Here is a 21,779-nt window from a genome sequence, read left to right on the forward strand (position 1 = left end):
GTATAAGTAGGGAGAAGAGGACAAGGGTGAGTTAAGGGGAAAAGGTAGTACCTCCCGAGTCTCCACCCTAGAAATCGATTTCTAGTGTGTGAGTGTGTGTGTGTGTGTGTGTGTGTGTGTGTGTGTGTATATATATATATGTATGTAATGTATATATATATATACAGTATATGTATGTGTGTATATATATATACAGTATATGTATGTGTGTGTGTGTATATATATATATATATATATATATATATATATATGTGTGTGTATATTTTCCAGTGGAATCATTCTAGAAACGTACATTGCCAACATTTTAATCTGGCAACTGGGCTGCCATGAAAGCTTCTCAAACACTTCCCAAGGTAGAGAAAATCCTGAACATCTACAAAGTCCTGAGACATTCAAGTTTAATCATTAAGGGCTTTAAACAAGACTTAAATGTGTGAAGTGAGGGCATCTGGACAGTTCTTCACAGACATTGTGGACAAAGCTTAGTGTGAGGGCTGGGTGTGAGGTCAACAGAGAAGTACTGTATACCCCTTTGTGTGCCACTGAGAAACATGTACTTGTACATAGTGTATAGTGAAACCAGCCGCGGACTGCATAATCGGGCACGTCGGGCAAATGCCCGGTGGCCTGGCCTGGCCTGGCCTGCAATTTTTATTTTATTTTTTATTTTTTATTTTTTTTGTGCCCGCAGTCAGGCCACTCACTGAACAGCAGGCCAGCGCCGCCTACTGGTTTACTAGTGGTTTTATTACTTTATTCAGGGTTAAAGTGGGTGCATCTCATTTTAAATTTGGACTCGGCACGACGCCGGCATGCGCGTCGGCCCGTATCGGCCTGGCCTGCTTGGTATCTAATGCCCGGCCTGAATTATGATCCCAGTCCGCCCCTGAGTGAAACTATACATAGTGTATAGTGAATGATATTAGTTACATGGTTGCCACGTTCGAATGCTACTGATATAAATGCCTCGGAGATGGTAAACTATCAGCGCTCTATTTAATCACACACTTTGGAATTAAACTGGAGGAACATGCCAATGAAAGATCCATGCTTATTTTAAAGGATGATTATTAGAATCAGTCAAAGCTTTGAAATGATAAATTATAAACAACTGATTTTCAGAAGCAAGAGAAAAGGAATATAAAATTGCCAGTTCAGAAAACCACCTAATTGCAGATACAATACTAATGTTAACTGTTGTGTCTGAAATATTCACCCTAGTGACTTTGAATTACACTGAATATAACAAAGGTGAGATTTGACTTGAACAGATTGGCAGTATAGCAGAGTTGTGCTGCAGTAGCGTTGAGATGCACATGCACATGCACATGCTTGACAAGTGGAGATGTGTGTTTAGGGGGACTGGACATTAGGCCAGCTAGATTTGCTCTGTACTATTTCTGTGATGCTAACCAAATTATATTTTTATAGTCCACCACGTTAGCTGAAAGTAACCACACATATTCTCTGGTTTAAACACAAGCAACCAACGCAAGTCCATTTGATGCTATATTTGTCAACGTGTGGTCTGACTTGTGTAAGTATACCGGTACATAGATATAAATCTAGCTCAGAATTTACATGGATTATAATGGGCGGTCAAGATGACAATAGCTCTGGTATAATTGACACTTTGGTCAGATATATAACTTTATCACAAGAGCCCGGATAGTGATACATATTCTGAGGTAATAGTGATGACTTGCAGTTGGTGGTGCTGTATGAGGCTCTCAGATACTGTAGCTTAGCAATAGTTATTGTTGTCGTGTACCTGAAGAAAAAAATATCACACATTGTTTTATCGCTTGCTAATTAACTGAAAATGATCATTTGTGTAGAAAATCTCAGTACTGTATCACTTGACTTTTGAACCTGAAGGAAACCTACTTTGACTGTAGTGTGGACTTCCAGATTCAGTTGCATTGAGCGAGACTTATCAGCGCAGTGTTGAGGTCATTTTCATTTAGACATGCGTAAGAGTCTTTTATCCCATATATATGCTAGTCTCTGGTGCTAATAATATACACAAGTCAATTGTTTTCGAATAGCACCGCTCTCTGCACTTCTTCGGTCTGACACTTAGTCTCAGTCCCACTGAGCAAATTACACTTCAATATGATGTGATGTTTATTTTAAACATATCATGTCATATTCCTGTAAATAAATAGATATATTGATATTTTGACTGGTGGTCAGAATCGACATACTGTACAGCTCACATTATCATAACATTTTGGCCGTATACTGCAATATTTCAATACATTGCAATACACTCCTGTACTGCAATAACTGAAATAATATACTGATAAAATGTCATGATACATTTTACTTTTGAGTAAAAACACATAAATCAATTTCAAGATAATCAGTTCAACCTGTCAGAGACCCCCATTTTCAAAAACATAATGTTTATGTTTATGTTTATGTTTATTTGCACATTAAAGGAAAACAGAACAAAATAAAAAATGTTTACAACATTGGAGAAAAAAACATGTGCAGGTGAGATAGAAACCCACTACGGGTTTATATAAAGATCTCACCTCAAATTTGACTACCATTCCTCTACCAGGAACAGGAAGTCACAAAACATAAATGGCAAACATAAAAATACCGGTCTTCTAAAAAAATCCAGTAGGCCTATCTCATCATAAACATGAGACTTGCCACATTCATCTGAAATAACACCATTGCCCCCCCCCCACCCCACGCACGCACGCACGTAATAAAGACATGTCCAAACTTGAGTGTATGAAGAAGCATTAGAGATTGCAAATGCACATAAAAAAGGTTTTGTCACACAGTGTAAATAATATTTCAAAATAAGCATACCTTGTCATATATATTTTTTTGTAAACAAAAATATGGCACACACAAAAAGTATATTGAAGACTGAGTGGGAACTGAGTAGTGTAGGGTCTGCCTCAGTGACTCATTATAACACGGGACAGACCAGCGTCTATATGTGAGTGACGGAAATCTCCTGCTAGAAAATAGTTTTAAGAATTTAATTATATAGATAGAAAATATACGAAAACCAAAATGGTTTATGGAGTATCTATATTTGGGGACAGTAATTGTTTTCAAGAATGTATAAGTCTATGTTCTATTATTTGTATATCTATTTGTTGCTTTATACTGTAGCAATGCAGAGTCGAAGTAGAGAAATATGATGTGTGTCTGAAACATTTCAGCTCTGTACAAAACAAGACAAGACAAAATAAATAACCAAAAATGGCTGTAACGGCACTGTATGTCAGAGAGATACAGCGAGTTTTTGATAGTGTGAACAGCAGACAAACATTTGTATTTGAGTGATTTGTGGGACTCGAGAGGGGGCAGCGGTTCACCTCCGCTTCACCTCGCTTTGGGTTATTTTATTTTGAAGCCACTTTCCAGGCCGGCTTATGCATTCACACACTTTTACCTTGTCACGACCGCATTCTCCCTTAAAACTGTATCTCTTATGTCTTTGCTATGAGTGAATTCGAGAACAGTGCAAGCCCCCCCCCTCCAACGGTGCTCCCCTTGCAATCTGTGCCACAGCAGAACACATTTAAATGTAATCTATATTCATCTAATCCACAGACTGTGGAATTATACAAATGTATTACACCATATATATGTATGTAACAGACACAGTGCTTCATGACGCTGCTTTTTAGGGGACCAGACATTTTCTTTTTGTTTTCTGAACAGAAGCACTTCTGAACATTAGGCACCAGTCCAAATTTGGGCTTTTACAGGCAAAATTCTTGCTCCGGGGGGCATGCCCCCAGAGCCCCCTAGCTGGCTACTTTTTCCCAGTGGCTATGCGTTAGGCACCATCAGGCGCCTTACGACGCCCAAATTTAGTTGTGATTTCGCCACACTGTTTAAGATCAGATGTATGTTCTCTTGCTTTTTTCAAGGATTGGCAATGCAAGCAGCTGCCAAAGTTATTCCGCATATTGGTGACGTTCGATTCAGTGCTGCGCATTGCCATTATACCATACACATCCTGACAACTGGTGCTATTTGAAATACATCTGTGGTGCTTTTTCAGTTCATTATTTCCTTGCTTCAGACAAAATGTAGCTACACAATCTTGTACTGTATTGTAGGTTGTTTGGCCAGTAAGTCATGGGGTTATAGCAACTGATTCCACTCCAGTAGATGTTACTCATCTAACTTGGCCGTCTTACTGCCACAGTTCCGAGGTGCTGCTGTGCTGCCGTGGCAACAGTGAGGGGGAGGGGCCTTTTGTAAAGAACAAAGAAAACATTTAAATAATAAAAGCCCCCACTTTTACCGCTGTGGCAGTACTGCAGCTGTACCGCAGCAAACAGCAGCTGTACCGCAGCAAACTGCAGCTGTACCGCAGCAAACAGCAGCTGTACCACAGCAAACAGCAGCTGTACCACAGCAAACAGCAGCTGTACCACAGCAAACTGCAGCTGTACCACAGCAAACAGCAGCTGTACCACAGCAAACTGCAGCTGTACCACAGCAAACAGCAGCTGTACCACAGCAAACTGCAGCTGTACCACAGCAAACAGCAGTTGTACCACAGCAAACTGCAGTTGTACCACAGCAAACTGCTGCTGTACCACAGCAAACTGCAGTTGTACCACAGCAAACTGCAGTTGTACCACAGCAAACTGCAGTTGTACCACAGCAAACTGCTGCTGTACCACAGCAAACTGCAGTTGTACCACAGCAAACTGCAGTTGTACCACAGCAAACTGCAGTTGTACCACAGCAAACTGCAGCTGTACCACAGCAAACTGCTGCTGTACCGCAGCAAACTGCAGCTGTACCGCAGCAAACTGCAGCTGTACCACAGCAAACTGCAGCTGTACCACAGCAAACAGCAGCTGTACCACAGCAAACAGCAGCTGTACCATAGCAAACTGCTGCTGTACCACAGCAAACTGCTGTACCACAGCAAACTGCTGTACCACAGCAAACTGCTGCTGTACCACAGCAAACTGCAGCTGTACCACAGCAAACTGCAGCTGTACCACAGCAAACTGCAGTTGTACCACAGCAAACTGCAGCTGTACCACAGCAAACTGCAGCTGTACCACAGCAAACTGCAGCTGTACCACAGCAAACTGCTGTACCACAGCAAACTGCAGCTGTACCGCAGCAAACTGCTGCTGTACTACAGCAAACTGCTGTACTGCAGCAAACTGCAACCGCAGTGGCCAACCTAACTGAGTAACAACTGTAAATGTAAGTGCATGAGAGGTTTTGCTCTCACTCTGCTGATGCTTCAAGGAATAAACAGATAGGACATTCTGAGTGGCAATTGTTGCAATTTAAAATAGAAAACACATTTCATAATGGTTTAATGTTTTTCTCAGCATTGGGTTTTATGACTTTCTGACAAAAAAATTACAGTGCTCCAAATTCTGATGTATTGGTGGTTGCAAATGTAGAGTTTAAGGTTAATAATAGTGTACGCATATAATTGCGTTTGGTGCTGAGCCCGGGCAGGGTGAAAAGTCATGTCAGCCATGATCAAGTGGGGCTCACCATGAGTTTTGAAGCTCCCGATAGTTTTATCTATGAGACAATGTAAACACTTATACATATATATAAAACTAGACTGTACGTACGGTGTGTATATTAAGCAGTGACATCCACTTAGTGATGGGTAATTGAGACTTTTTCATACAGCTTCATCCATTGAAGTCAACTAGCCAAACTGCTCCACATCCCACCACTAGATGGAGGTTGCTGTTTTCATATGAACTGCTTTATGTAGTGTCACTGTTTGTTTGAATGGGTGTCTGTGAATCCCTGCTTACACTAAACTGCATCCATACCTGTGGGAGCCTCTGTATATCTCACATATTCACATTCAAGTGCAAGTTTTCATACACCTTTTTGTGGGGGGGGGGGGGGGGGTGCAAAATCAAACTAAATGCAATACAAGTGTAGCTCTGAATTCATTGTCTCCTCTTAATTGTTTGGTCTTCCTGAGATGTTTTGGACTGGTTTGAGTTACAGTATTCATTTTTAATGGACTTTATTATTATGACCTTCTGGGGGGGGGGAGTGTGTGCGTGTGTTCACTGTTAGTTACAGACGTAGACAACTCAGTACCTCAGAATTTCTCTTCATGGAAATCTTTAACTATCCAGTTTTTATGTTCACCATCTCGGCGCTCATGATCTCCATGCTTTTTATATTTGTTGGCACAAACACTAACAAGAATGTATGGCTACTGTAATTTTCCTGCTCACCCCCACTCTTCCCAAAAATTTAAGCTTTTAAAGCAACTAAATTGAAATGTCAGTTTTTTGTATTTCAAATGTCTTGGTATGCTTGTTGTAGTTGTATATTCATAATGGTGTATATTACATCAATTTTTATTTATTAAAATGTTTAAATTTTCTAAGATGATTTGTTCATTGTTATTCAGCAAAATGTAGCATGCATGCCCGTACACCATGTTAAAGCAGCGTGCATCAAAGTTTACATTTGTGAAATGTTTTTGAAAACACAGGCTGGCTGCTGTTGTCATGCTGACCTCATTAACAGTCCTTCAATGCCACTGCCAAAGTTTGAATTCAGTATAACAGGTTCATTACTTTAACTGTGTTCTGCAAGCTAAATGTCATCTCTAGAGGGTGTATTTGTGCAGATTAGAGCAATTAAAACACGTGTCAAACTGAAGGCCTGGGGGCCAAATCTGGCCCGGCACCTCATTTTATGTGGCCCACACAAACTAGCAAAGAATACAATTTGCCCAGAATAATTCTAATTAGTTCTAATAGCTGTATAGGCTAGTTGTCTGTTTGCCATTGTTTTTTGTCTAATTCTGCTTTCAGAGCCAGTTATTCATTAAGTTATTACTAAAAACCAATAATAATTGAATCAGAGGCAATTATGTAATATGATAACAAGTAGGCTATTTACAACCGGCCCTTGAGGGCAATCATAATGCTGATGTGGCCCGGGATGAAATTGAGTTTGACACCCCTGAAGAATTGGAATAGCCAGTGGACTGCAGCAGTTGGAGTCAAACAGATGAAAACATGGCGGCAACTGGAACTCCTTTGACCAGGTAAGAAGGGATGCGCGCCGATCCGATACTCTGTATCGTACAATTAGCCTAAAATATCACGTAAATGCTCAACTTTGAGCAACATGCCGTGAAGAGAGATGGTACGACACACAGTCAGTCAGATGAGCAGCAGATCTACACCACAGATTGACTGATATGAGATTGCTGTGTCACAAACCTGACCGTTCAGATAGAGAGGAAGAAACTGGAAGTGTGACAACTGTTAAACCTGGAAGCTTATGAGGAACACTTGAAGGCAACGTCAGGCTTTCAAATTCCTCCTGGTACATGAGTTACACACAACTGTGAAAATTTGAAAATTCTACCATAATTTCTTGTTTGTAGGTCTAATAGGCTATTTTTACTGATGTTTCCATATTTCTAATCTTAATTCAATTTATTACAGTATCTATTAGTCAACATCTGGCAAGAGTAGTTGCACAAAGCACCTTAAGTTAAGATTTTCCTTAGAGTCCGAGTTAAGGTGACCATAAGATAAAATTGGTTGCACAAAACCCCCTATCTTGTGCTTACGTTTTCCTTAAAATGTTGAACCTTAAGGAGAAGATTTAAGGGTGTTTTGTGCAACCGATTTTATTTCTTTTTTTCCACACTTTATAGCTTTTCAGTTTACAAACAAATAAACAAACAAACACAGCCCCCCTACCCACCCCATCCCAAGGCCTCAGTGGGATAAAGACAATAATATATACTGTATATATATATATATATATATATATATATATATATATATATATATATATAGTAAGTCTGTCCAATATCAAATCATTCATGAAAGTGGACAGTAGCTTTCATTAATTCAAACTTTGAATTGGATGAGACCATGTTTTATGCAGAACGAGGTGGTATGAATACGTTGTAAGCTATGTTGCCACATCTCATCAGAGAGCGTAATATCTAAATCCTCCTCCCATGACATTATCCCATGAGGGGCTAATATCTTGTATTATTTGATACATTTGAGATACCCTCCCTTTAACCAATTTGATTTTATTGACATCTTAAATCGGACTCTAAGGAAAATCTTAATGGTGCTTTGTGCAACCAGCCCCTGGCCTGTAGGAGCTATTGCTTCATCCTCTTTTTTCCTGTGCCTGTTTTATGCTAAACAAACAAATCAAACAACCTCATGCCAATGGATTTTCCGATAGATCATATATATATATATATATATATATATATATATATATATGTAAGGGATAATGTATTGTGAGCCGGTGATTACTGGCGAAATAATGACCGACAGGTGAATGATTGAGCCTGACGCGCAGCGGAGGGCTTAATCATTCACCTGAAGGTGAATGATTGACTATACATTATCCCGCTTAGAACACGGTCTACAACTAAATTATTTCAGTAATCTGACAAAAATAATTATTCAAATAGATTTTTTAATAGCGTTTTCAACGACAAAGCGGTTTCATTCGTAATTGGCACACAAGACACCACAGCTGCAACTGGTTGGCCTAATTAGTAGTGTCTGCAGACAAAATGCTCTTATCAACTGATTAATCCAGGTGTGGCAGAGCAGCGGTCGGTTGTCGAGAAATAATGACCGGTGAATCTTGTTGATTGACCAATCAGAATCGAGTATTCAAGAGAGCCGTGTTCTATATATATATATATATATATATATGTATATGGTAGCTACAGATGCTCCAGGTGGTATTGTCTTAAGTCATTACTGAATCATGACTGTGCATATGGCCCTCAAATTAACAGACTGGGGAAAACATCAGCTTCCAAATCTGCTCATCATGACTGACAGCTGTTCCAGGCCTCAGATAGACGGCCATAATACATGATGGCCATACAGTATTTTGACATTACCCAGTATGAGTGTACGGCGGGTAGCCTACATGTGAACTGTTACATGAGTGTTTCTATTCCTATACACTGGGAGATTTCAAACTGGGTGTTTGATGCCCAACCACAGGGGGGAAAAAACAGGGATTAGGTAGATCCTGGAGCACAGGCTGCGATGGAGGAGTCAACAGCAAGCTTATGATCACCTTGTACTTTCCATTAGCAATTTGTTTGATAGTTTTACATTTAGATTGAATACGATCTACTAATAGGCCGCTGCCTCCTACTAATTTAAAGTTTAGGAAGGGCTTCCTACTTTTACTAATTAAAAAAACATCTAGTTTATATATTATGTAAGGGTTAATGCACGACGAGGTGTCCATTATCACTTTTTAAGGGACGACGTGGAGGCGTGAACCGTCCGAGGCGAAGCCTTGTATGTTGTATGTAACAACATACAAAATAAAACGGCAATGTCTAAGAATGCAACGCCATGTAACTGGGTCATTTAAACTTGCATTCCAGGGAATTGCGTTAACGTCTGCGGGTCTTATAAGATGTAAATGGCGGGAGGCAGAGTGAAAACTATCTGCTTTCAGTATGTTGGAGTCCAGGTATGTTTTGTACAAGGATGTCTCTCAGTGTGTTGCTGTTAACTCCCCATTTCGTTGTTTTCTTTTTGTTGATCTTGTCTTTTTCCTCTTTGACTTGATTTGTATCAGTGGAGCGCACGCTCTCCCAGAGCGCCTGGCTGCTGGTTGCTGCAAGTTGTAAACAGAGGGTTTGACAGTTGACAGCTGAGAGCCCGGCTTCTGTCAGCTGACCAGAACAGAGCCGGCTTCTCTCAGGAGAGGGAATGTCCGAAACGAAAATCAAAATTGTAAATAAGAGTTATTTTTGATAAACTGAGCACACAGGGGTGATTTAAATAGTTACTTTGACCGACTAAATTTTTTTCTCAAGTAACAAAAGTGTCATAACCCTTAACGGGGGTATAGAGCTCAATCAGCTCTCTTGATACCACTGTTGAAACTATGGCGCATTGATATGAACGGTGAACAGACCATTTAGCTAGGTGTACATTATCACTGTACATTATCACAAAATAATGGACACCTTGCAGCCAATCAGAATCGAGTATTCCCAGACCATGGTATAAGTTTATTTATGTATTTGGATTGCAAATGTATTAACATTGCTCATAATAATGAAAGTAAACCATATTCATCGTGTTTCTCTACTTGAAACTCAAAAGTCAGAAACAGAGAAGAATTCATAATACAAGCTTGGTTTCAGGTTAATGCAGAGGATAAATTCATTATTTTCTGCAGTCTATTTTCTTTATTTCTGCTACAGCTGCCATTCAGGACCCCATTTCCCCCTTAATTTACTTGCATGCTTTACCATCCATCCATCTTTTAAAGAAAACACATTCAAAATGATAACTTGTCTTATTTAGCTGGGGGGGGGCTGGTAATGAGGCAGATAGTGTTTAATGTGTAATTGCAAGGTAAGTGGCTAGATGCACAATGTGAAAACATCCCTCCACCAAACCACCTCCTCATGAATATTGGGGGATTAAGGGCCAGAGAGAGGGAGGGAGGCGTGGACAAAGGGAGAAAGAGAAGAGAGAGAGGGGGGGGGGGGGGAGAAAGGAGCAGGGAAGGAAGGGGGGGGGGGGTTGAGCTGCTGTCGTCACGTCGTGACTCCAGTGCGCAGGCTCAGTGCTGTGCAAGCTGGGCTGACTGCCTATTGATTGGAAAACAACAACGGGCTGTGGGAGAGGACAGAGAAAGGCGGCTGTGGGCAGAACGGGCCAGGGAAGCGATACGGACCACGCTCTCTCTCTCTCTGGTATTCTGTTTTCTCCCCCCTCTCTCTCTGTCACACTGGAATGCATGTAGCTGCTGCTCTTCGGTGGGTATTTTTGCAGTGGAGGGCGTCTTAAAGAAGGTCCAGCCATAGCGTCGGAGGCACATCCACCGCAGGTAGGTAATCTGGCCTCTCTGCTGTAGCCATACGCATCCCTCCATCCTGTTCTCCATTTCTCCCTGACAGCCTCCTTCTCTCCCCATCCTTGCCTGTAACCATGGTTTCCTCCCTCGGCCTCTCCTCCTTTCCCTGTATCCTCGCTGCTCTTCTTCTCTGTTTTCTTCTCTCCCTCCCCCACTCTCATCCTCTTTTCCTCCCTGTGATGAGCTGATGACATACACTCGCTTGATTTCCATTTCGGCCACAGCGCGGTCTGCATATTGATTCTAAATGTCGAATCCATTTCAGTAACATCTACAGTATGTGGATGAAAACACAGATGCTTTGGCAGGTATTTGGAGAGAAAATGTATATTGCCTGCTTGTTGCAGCTGAGCCACATATTTTGTTGTATTCATCACAGCTACAGTATCATGGGTACTGACAGCCATATTTTCTCATAGCCAGTGCCAGTGGCAGTAATAGATGCAAACCACATTCATGTTTCATGTGGGAGGCACATATGCACACACATATGGATATTAATAGCAATGACCATGTGTTGGCATTGTTATAATCTAATAAAATAGGATAAAAAATAAATAAATAAACCGCTTTAGAAATCCTGCAATGGAATTGTTGTTCAATTTAGTGGTAGTGGTGGACTGGTGGTCTTCCCAAGGTAAAATTGGGTGAGTGATTTGGTCCCATTACATTAAATAACCGCTGATGAGCTTTCGTGATTGGCTCTTTTTGTACCTGCATCCTTCTGATGAGCTCCTGATTGGCTGTTTCTGTACCTGCAGCCATGTGGATTGTTTGGCTTCCAGCAGAGAGAGAAACCTGGGGCCACCGATCTCTGTGAAGGTCACACACAAAAAAAGCTGACATGCATCCTAAACACACACACACACACACACACACACACACACACACGCGCTATGCGTTGCACTATGCAGACATTCAATACATATACCTGCACACATCAAACAGCCAGACCATCCAGGCTGCTCTGCTGTAGTCTGGGGCCAATAGTTTGGCATCTGGTCATCCAGTAAAAAAGCGGAAATGGCCGTTGCAGATTCAAAAAGACAACTCTGCTCTGAAAACAGGACATCATAATAAATAAATGCGATGCGAGTTATCTAGCTACAGTATGTACCCTGTAGCTAATACACAAAAATAAAATGGTAGAGCGCGTACCACAAAGTCCCTCGCGCGGCCAAACCGGGTTCAAATCCGACCTGTAGTCCTTTGCAGCATGTCATCCCCTCTCTCTCCCCACCTTTCCTGTCTGCCTACTGTCCTATCCAGTAAGGCAAAATGCAAAAAAAAAACTTTCTATGGGGGAACGATAACACTCTAACTGTTAACACATACGATGGATCTGGGGCGGGTCTTGGACAGGAAGCCTGAGAAGCCTGTAATGGATAGCAGGCTCTTCTCCTTTGAGAGAGCCTGGTGACGCGGGGGCGGGGTTACAGTAGAGCCTGGTGACGCGGGGGCGGGGTTATAGTAGAGCCTGGTGATGTGGGGGCGGGGTTACAGTAGAGCCTGGTGACACGGGGGCGGGGTTACAGTAGAGCCTGGTGATGTGGGGGCGGGGTTACAGTAGAGCCTGGTGACACGGGGGCGGGGTTACAGTAGAGCCTGGTGATGCGGGGGCGGGGTTACAGTAGAGCCTGGTGATGCGGGGGCGGGGTTACAGTAGAGCCTGGTGACACGGGGGCGGGGTTACAGTAGCTCAACAACCCAGTCGCCAGAATCATGTTGCCATTTGACCTGTCTGCAAAGCAGGGATACAGTACGTACAATCTCAACGTAAATTTGAAACAAAACGGCGGTTAATTTGAGAACATTGCTGCCAACGTTACACACGTAAACACAGATTAAATAAGAACTTTAACATCATGGTTATGTTTAGGCAAGTAAAACGTTACAGTAAGTTTAGGATTATGCATCAGTCCCACCAGCAAGGACATCTTGTGGCAAGGTTAGAGTCAACTAATGTCCTTGTCTGCATCATCAATGGAATGGCCTTGGTTGAGTCTATTGACAGATGCAAGCTGTCAGTCAGTGTCACATCATGGAGGCAGGCAGTGATGCTATAGGAATTAAGCACATTCATTTTCTCCAACAGTGATGCCAAAGCAGAAATATTGGGGTGAGCGTTGATGAGAGAAAGATATCAAGCGGAAGACGGAGCAGATAATGTAATAAACATAACATTTCCACAGAGAAAGAGAGAGAGAGTATGGGCGAGAGGAGAGAGAGTACGGGTGAGAGGAGAGAGAGTATGGGCGAGAAGAGAGATAGTATGGGCAAGAAGACAGAGAGTATGGGCGAGAAGAGAGAGAGTATGGGCGAGAAGAGAGAGAGTAGGGGCAAGAGGAGATAGGGTAGGGGCGAGAGGAGAGATAGTATGGGCAAGAAGACAGAGAGTATGGGCAAGAGGAGAGAGTAGGGGTGAGAGAGAGGAGAGAGAGTAAGGGCGAGAGGAGAGAGAGTAAGGGCGAGAGGAGAGAGAGTAAGGGCGAAAGGAGAGAGAGTAAGGGCGAGAGAGAGTACGGGCGAGAGGAGAGAGAGTACGGGTGAGAGAAGAGAGAGTATGGGCGAGAGGAGAGAGAGTACGGGCGAGAGGAGAGAGAGTAAGGGCGAGAGAGAGTACGGGCGAGAGGAGAGAGAGTAAGGGCGAGAGGAGAGTACGGGCGAGAGGAGAGTAAGGGCGAGAGGAGAGAGAGTAAGGGCGAGAGGAGAGTAAGGGCGAGAGGAGAGTAAGGGCGAGAGGAGAGAGAGTAAGGGCAAGAGGAGAGAGAGTATGGGCGAGAGGAGAGCGGGTATGGGCGAGAGGAGAGAGAGTAAGGGCGAGAGGAGAGAGAGTAAGGGCGAGAGGAGAGAGAGTAAGGGCGAGAGGAGAGAGAGTAAGGGCAAGAGGAGAGTAAGGGCGAGAGGAGAGTAAGGGCGAGAGGAGAGGGAGTAAGGGCGAGAGGAGAGAGAGTATGGGCGAGAGGAGAGCGAGTAAGGGCGAGAGGAGAGAGAGTATGGGCGAGAGGAGAGAGAGTATGGGCGAGAGGAGAGCGAGTAAGGGCGAGAGGAGAGAGAGTAAGGGCGAGAGGAGAGAGAGTAAGGGCGAGATGAGAGAGAGTAAGGGCGAGAGGAGAGAGAGTAAGGGCGAGAGGAGAGAGAGTATGGGCGAGAGGAGAGAGAGTAAGGGCGAGAGAGAGTACGGGCGAGAGGAGAGAGAGTAAGGGCGAGAGGAGAGTACGGGCGAGAGGAGAGTAAGGGCGAGAGGAGAGAGAGTAAGGGCGAGAGGAGAGTAAGGGCGAGAGGAGAGAGAGTAAGGGCGAGAGGAGAGAGAGTATGGGCGAGAGGAGAGCGAGTAAGGGCGAGAGGAGAGAGAGTAAGGGTGAGAGGAGAGTAAGGGTGAGAGGAGAGGGAGTAAGGGCGAGAGGAGAGAGAGTATGGGCGAGAGGAGAGCGAGTAAGGGCGAGAGGAGAGAGAGTATGGGCGAGAGGAGAGCGAGTAAGGGTGAGAGGAGAGTAAGGGCGAGAGGAGAGAGAGTATGGGCGAGAGGAGAGGGAGTAAGGGCGAGAGGAGAGAGAGTAAGGGCGAGAGGAGAGAGAGTAAGGGCGAGATGAGAGAGAGTAAGGGCGAGAGGAGAGAGAGTAAGGGCGAGAGGAGAGTATGGGCGAGAGGAGAGAGAGTAAGGGCGAGAGGAGAGTAAGGGCGAGAGGAGAGAGAGTAAGGGCGAGAGGAGAGAGAGTATGGGCGAGAGGAGAGCGAGTAAGGGCGAGAGGAGAGAGAGTAAGGGTGAGAGGAGAGGGAGTAAGGGCGAGAGGAGAGAGAGTATGGGCGAGAGGAGAGCGAGTAAGGGCGAGAGGAGAGAGAGTATGGGCGAGAGGAGAGAGAGTAAGGGTGAGAGGAGAGTAAGGGCGAGAGGAGAGAGGGTATGGGCGAGAGGAGAGCGAGTAAGGGCGAGAGGAGAGAGAGTAAGGGCGAGAGGAGAGAGAGTAAGGGCGAGATGAGAGAGAGTAAGGGCGAGAGGAGAGAGAGTAAGGGCGAGAGGAGAGAGAGTATGGGCGAGAGGAGAGAGAGTATGGGCGAGAGGAGAGAGAGTATGGGCGAGAGGAGAGAGAGTAAGGGCGAGAGGAAAGTAAGGGCGAGAGGAGAGAGAGTATGGGCGAGAGGAGAGCGAGTAAGGGCGAGAGGAGAGAGAGTAAGGGCGAGAGGAGAGAGAGTAAGGGCGAGATGAGAGAGAGTAAGGGCGAGAGGAGAGAGAGTAAGGGTGAGAGGAGAGAGAGTAAGGGCGAGAGGAGAGAGAGTATGGGCGAGAGGAGAGTAAGGGCGAGAGCAGAGAGAGTAAGGGCGAGAGGAGAGTATGGGCGAGAGGAGATCGATCCTGAGCAATAACATCCGGCCTTTGATGGCGCAGCACTTTGCTGAGTGGTGTGCTGAGGAGGAAGCTGCTTTTAAATGGACTGGGCTGCGCTCGTCCACTACCCCCGTGTGGCCACGCTCCACTGTAGCTACTATACACTGCGTCAGAGAGTCGGACTGAAGGAGTGCGTGCCCGTCCGCATGTCCTCGAGCTTCCACCGCCCGGGTGGGGTCGTCAAAAGGGCCTTTCTGTGTGGAGTTTGCATGTTCTCCCCGTGCCCCCTGGGGGTTTCCTTCATATAGGAACCCCACACCAAAACATGCAATATCCTGGTCGCTGAAGTGGTGCCTCCTCTGGTCGTTAGGGGCGCCTGTTCGGAGGGAGGGGAACTCGTTGGAATAGCGTGATCCTCCCACGTGCTATGTCCTACCGGTGAAGCTTCCCCTGTCAGGTGAAAAGAAGCAGCTGGCTACTGCCCATGTCTCAGCGGAAGCATGGCGCCAGTTTCGGCTCTCCCCAGATCGGCAGAGGGTGGAGCAGCAACCAGGATAAATAAATAAAAAATTAGCACTAATGGGGGATAAAATGGGATAGAAAATCGAGGGGGGGGGGGGGGAGAAGAAGAAAAAAAATAAGTCTGACTGAAGACAACTTCTCTCACAACTCTGACTGCAGCATTGCTTCCCTCCTCCAGAATGAAGGATGCTTCTCTTTTTCCCACAGCGCTGGGCCAGCAGCCCTGCCGGGGGTCAGGGGATGGACAAAGTCAGGACACTCAGTCAGTCAGTCAGTCAGTCAGTCAGTCAGTCATGGACGTTTAGTGAGTTTAGTGGGAAAAGGGGCCATAACGATTGTTTCTTTTTGTTTTATACCATTACTTTCTGTTTTGTGAAATGACTTTTGATGTTTCAGTTATTGATGGCTGTTTTAGCACACTAATGAGGTCCGAAGAAGTTCTTGACATGAATGATATGATGTTTCGTTTTTTATCATGTATTAGTATTCGTTTCACTATCGACTGAATTGTGACAATGACCATCTGCATCTTGTCTACATGTACAGTATACTGTAGAAGGGTGATTTATGTCAGCTGAGCATGAAAACCCTCAAATGGAGCGAACAAAAGCACAAAGTAGATCAGTTAATGTTAATGTTAATGTTTGCACTGGCAACTGACATGCTTGCTTTGATTAGCATTAAAATTCACAACAAAATGAGAAAAACCTACACATAGACTCTTTAATTGCCAATGTCAAAATTGCTTCATAATGCTCTATACCTCACTTTGTCTTCATGCCAAATTTCAGAAATTGAAGGTTATACTGTTCTTAGCTTATACATAGTCTTCTTATACCTTCATGCCCCAGAATCTAGAAACCTCATCAGTGAAATCCCAACAGTGGTAGTTAATTAACTGGTTTCCCAGTAAGCCCAACTGGTCCAGGCTCCCCGTGGGACCTGGTCCCCTTCTGGTGCCTCTCTCTCCATCTCCTCTTTGTCTAGACAGCATGGTGCCACTCCACATGAGCTGAGCTAGCAGATGCATGTTAATAGGAGATGCCAGACATGTCCTTTGGGGATATTGGTCAAACTCGCAGATGGGGATAAAAAAAAAGATGAGAGTGATAAAGGATTGTTGTCCTTGGTCCTTTCCTTGAACACATCTGCTGTAGTTGATTTCCAATGACTCCCAAAACAACATATATGAGCAAAATGGTGCCTGCACCAAATTAATTGCTTAATTTGAGAACGTCACGTCGGTTATGTTTAAATGTCAGTTGTGTTTAGGCAACTAAAACAACTTAGGGTGGTTTCACATCAGGGACTGTTCCCGAGCACACTTGACCCAACTCTGACCCCAAAATCCGGTTCCTTTGATTAGTGTGAACATTGCTTTCCGAACTTGGGCAGAGAACAGCGAACCATTCGCAGGTCCACTTGACCCCTAACGTAAATTCAATGATTAGCCTACAACGTCCTATTTCTCCATCGCCCATCACCCAGCACTTTTCTGAAAAGTGTAACAATCCTCAGCTTCCTCTGACTACAATACCATCTGAGTCTGTGGATTCTCAACTTTCAGTTGACGTCTTGTTGGACTGTTTACTGGTCCATACAGGCAGGAAGAGTCCAACCATTGCCACGACCAATGTGACAGACAGTGCTGCGGCGGTCGTGCCCTTGGGGACAAGTAGCTTCTGTAGTATCATTATGTCAAGACGTCGTACCTTATTTGACTCCATTGAATGTTTCTTCTTGTATCTTTTTACTTTATTTTTTACAGTGTGAACGAGGAAGAAATGTTTACCATACCGGGAGAGGGGGGGATACTTTGTTTGTCTCTCTGTCTATCTTCCTATGTATGTCTGTTTTGTCTTTTTTGCTTCAATAAATACACCTTAAAAAAAGTAATCAGCAAACTATACGTTAGAAATGTTTCATCACCATCTTTGTCTCTTGCACCTTTTCTCCAGGCTTCCATTCCAGTGATTAAACTGCCGGGGGACACCATGGAGGCCCCTCTCGTGTGTTTGGATGAGGAGTTTGAAGACCTCCGGCCCTGTCGGATGGATGACCTGGACTTGGACCTGGACCATCCAGCGCTCAGCCATTCCTCGTACTCGCCCACCACCACCACCATCCCACTTGCTCCCATCAGCCGCGAGGACTTCTCTGAGCTGGAGAACTTCTCAGAGATGATGAGCTTCAAGTCTATGGAGGACCTGGTGAACGAGTTTGATGAGAAGCTCAATGTCTGCTTCCACAACTACAACACCAAGACGGAGGGCCTGGCGCCCATTCGCAGCCAGTCCCACAACCAAGAGGATGAGGAGAGGCTGCAGGATGAAGAGTGAGTGACCACTTCTAATTTGCCTTTACAAAATGTATTTTCAAGACCTAAGATCTTTACATCGCCAAGACTTAGTTCAGTTCTCTGCTAATTTGATTGAGTGTCAAACTTGATCTATCATAAACTGGTACTTTTATCACTTCCCAAAGTTTTTTTTGCATCAGTGTTTGTTTCTCTGTGATACAGAAAACAGAGGTGAATAGCATTTGCTAGCAATGCTATCAGGGACCAAAGACCATGCCTCTTAAAAATCACATGTAGCACCTTCCAAACAGCTTTGTAATGTACTCTACAATTGCACAACATTTGAACTATTCTTTTCAGCAGAATACCTGAAAGGGTATAGGGCTATAGGGCTTTGTGCCATCGTGGTTTTGTATTACAACCAACATGAATGGAATGTCAAGGAAACTCATAGAACACAATGTGGGGGGGGGGGACGTGAAAGTAGACCAATACAAAATGGGAAATAATATGAGATGGATTCCCCCAGAATTGTATCTCACTCAAGCCTGATGCCAACACAAAATCAGGGCCAAAACACAGGCTCCCCGGCCCAGTATCTCACAGATGTCAGATGACAAAATATTTTGGTACCTGCCACTAGTGTGACCACAACAACACAAACCAGTCAATCAGCAGCGTGACCCCACCCAGTCCAGCCCACAGCCAGGCAGCATGCTGAATTATTCAACATGCGTTTTTGTCCGCCTCAGTTGGCTTTGCTGTTCCTCTGTCTGTCTCAGCCTCTGCCTCTCAACCAGCTGACTCGCACAACCTCCACCATTTGCTAACAGGCTCTGAGGCGGAAACACAGACATTCACAGTGTGCGAAAATGAATCCCCCTCTGCTAAAAATAGCCCAACAGTACAGTAGGTGTATGGACAGAGTTTTTTGACTGGAATCACATGGGCTAACAATATAACAATCTGTTTTTGCAAATTAACTCTTCATATATATATATATATATATATATATATATATATATATATATATATATATATATATATATATATATATATATACATTTGGCAATGTGGACTCTGTTCTCTGTTTAAATTTGGCAATGTGGACTCTGTTCTCTGTTTAAATTTTGGAATTTTTGTCCCACTGACACACACGCACGCACGGACGCACGCACGCACGCACGCACACACACACACACACACACACACACACACACACACACACACACACACACACACACACACACACACACACACACAAGGAGGCAGGGCCAGCTTGGTGAGCTGCAGGGAGGGGGGGCGAGCCTAGGAATCGACTAGGAATCAAGCACGTGAGATGCCGAGTTAATACAAAATAGCCAAAATTTCCAATCTGCAAATAAACAAAAATTATAAAATAAACAAAATATACAGTATATATTATTAATTTGTTTTACGAGATTTTTTTTAAGTTCAGTTTTTCACAAAGTCGAGCTGTTATTTCTATCTCAGTTTATGAAAACCTAGTTTTCATGTCGAGCTGTTTACTGTAATAACCTCTGTCCTGTTCATGTGTTGATGCATGTACCCATGTGTAGTGGTAAATACAGAGGCGGGTAAACTTGTTTGCCCTCATTGATTGATACAGTTGATCTGAAAATAGGTGAGTCAACTCTTTGGCTCATTTCAAAGAGGTGGGTAAACTGTGTTTATTTGCCTTGACCCTCCACTACTCGCATAATAAATATGTGCACCCACCACAGACAGCATGCATGCCCCAGTGAGGTAAGCACTGTGATGAATGGCCCACTTGTCCGCTGTGTGTCTGGGTGTGGGCAGTGCCACTGGGAGCAGGGCATGATGCGGCCCAGCCGAGCCAACCTCCAAGTGGGGGAGAGAGAGACACAAAGGGCTCGGAAACAAAGGGCGAGTTTTCCCTCTGCTTTGATGTCACTCCTCCTCAGACAGAGGCTTTCACGGGCTGGCTGCAGCAGGGACGTCTGAAACAATGATGTGAGAGGCTTTATCTGAATCTCTTCTCAGGATACCTTGCAAGGAGTTGTAAGCCGTGTGCTTTTTTCCTGTTGTGCATTGTTCCTCTCTCCGGCCTACAGCTCCACACATTGATCAACGTTATGGACTTGCCACGTTGAAATATTGAGCGAGTTGCAGACTGCTGGAGAGAGAGAATGCTGAGTTGACCGCTTTGAAACCAGGAAAATAAAACAGCATAAGAAACTATAATAGTATTATGTGCCTGTATAACCAAAATATTATCTTGATTTACCAGCTAAAAATAGGAGACAGCCTTTAGAGCTATGACTGGAAATAGTTTTTGATGCTTCTATCAGTAGTAAATCAGTGTGCTTTGACTTTTTTGTTTTGGTCGTTGAAAGTTGCTCTTGCTTACATGTGTGTATGTCCTTTTGCACATTATTTTGCAGTGTTTGGGATGCTCTAACAGACAACTACATCTCCAGCTGGGACAACCCCAATGCAGAGGGACTCAACGGGAACCTTTCTGACCACGAGGTAGCCTACATCTGCCTTGTTTTGTTTTTGCATCCAGGTGTAGCTATGTGGATTAGATGCAGGGAATGTGTACTGTTATTTAAAAGAAGGCGTAAGAGCTACACGGTATTACTGGTGGTTATTAACTTAAGATACCAAGAGTTGACCAAGCTAATCTAAGGTGACCAGATTTCTGAAGTGAAAATCGGGGACATTTCCAGTTCGGCAGGTCAATATATCATTCAAATATCCAATATTATGATCTATTAAATAAAACGGGGACAATTCCGGTGTCATGTATTTTGACCATGGTAACTGTAGCTACTGTAATAAACTATGGTGCTGACTGATATCCCTCCAAAATACCACATTAAGACACCCAAGACCTTGAGGAACACCATTAGAAAAATTCCTGCTGGGATTTGCTATCAAAAGCTTTTGACATTTGGAGATTTCTGTAAGAATAGCACTTTTTGGTGATTGGGTGGTGGCGGTGCACTTCTGTTCTGGAAATTGCTCAGAAACTCCCTTATTGTCAATATAAAGCTATACATCCCCTGAATGCCCTAGGTCTCTAGATTGTGGTTGTAAATTCATGATATGAAATAAGCATCTACACTCCCGCTGGAGCATCTGAAAGACAGTAATGTTGGCCCCAGTTGAGTAGGCCTAGTAGAAAATCTAGGACATTTTCGGGGACAACTCCAACCGGTGACAGGTCACCAAAAATGGGGACTGTCCCTGAAAATCGGGGACGTCTGGTCACCTTAAGCTAATCCTAACCTAATCACTAAGGCTAACAATGTTAGCATCCTATACCACTAGCTCTCAGGCCTCTTGTAACTAACAATAAAATCTCTTTCCCTAATGTGACTTTCTCACTTATGTGTTGGCAACTTGGCAAGTAATATCTGTCTATACAGGGGTTAATAATGATAACAGTTTATTAGTTTATTAACTCACAATCTCCTTGTCTTGATCACCCGCTAGCTGGTGTGGGACTACCATCTGTAGTTCCACAATGTCTGTCTGAGCTTGGACCAGTACCAGCTTTCGCCTTGCCTGTTTTGCAGTTGTGTGAGAACCCCACTCTCACACAGTGATGATGATAATAAGGTCCGATAGCTTGTCATGGAAAATCCATTGGTGTCCAGGTCTTATGGAAAGGTTCACTGGGGCTTGTGGCTAATAACTAGCATCATCCAGCTAGCCACTAGTGGTTTAGATAGTACATAGCCACCT

At 44.0% G+C, this 21,779-nt stretch overlaps 1 protein-coding gene across 1 annotated transcript; it reads left to right on the forward strand.

The window, feature by feature from the left end:
- Positions 1 to 17,739: 17,739 nt before the first annotated feature.
- fez1 (fasciculation and elongation protein zeta 1 (zygin I)) lies at positions 17,740 to 18,084 on the forward strand (the record flags this gene model as incomplete). The annotated part of the gene is made up of 1 exon (XM_083647203.1): positions 17,740 to 18,084. The coding sequence occupies one exon, from the start codon at positions 17,740 to 17,742 to the stop codon at positions 18,082 to 18,084; it is 345 nt and encodes a 114-aa protein (XP_083503329.1).
- Between the last annotated feature and the right edge of the window lie 3,695 nt (positions 18,085 to 21,779).

The sequence above is a fragment of the Poromitra crassiceps genome, assembly GCF_964638095.1.
Source record: "Poromitra crassiceps genome assembly, chromosome: 1".
Lineage (NCBI taxonomy): Eukaryota > Metazoa > Chordata > Actinopteri > Beryciformes > Melamphaidae > Poromitra > Poromitra crassiceps.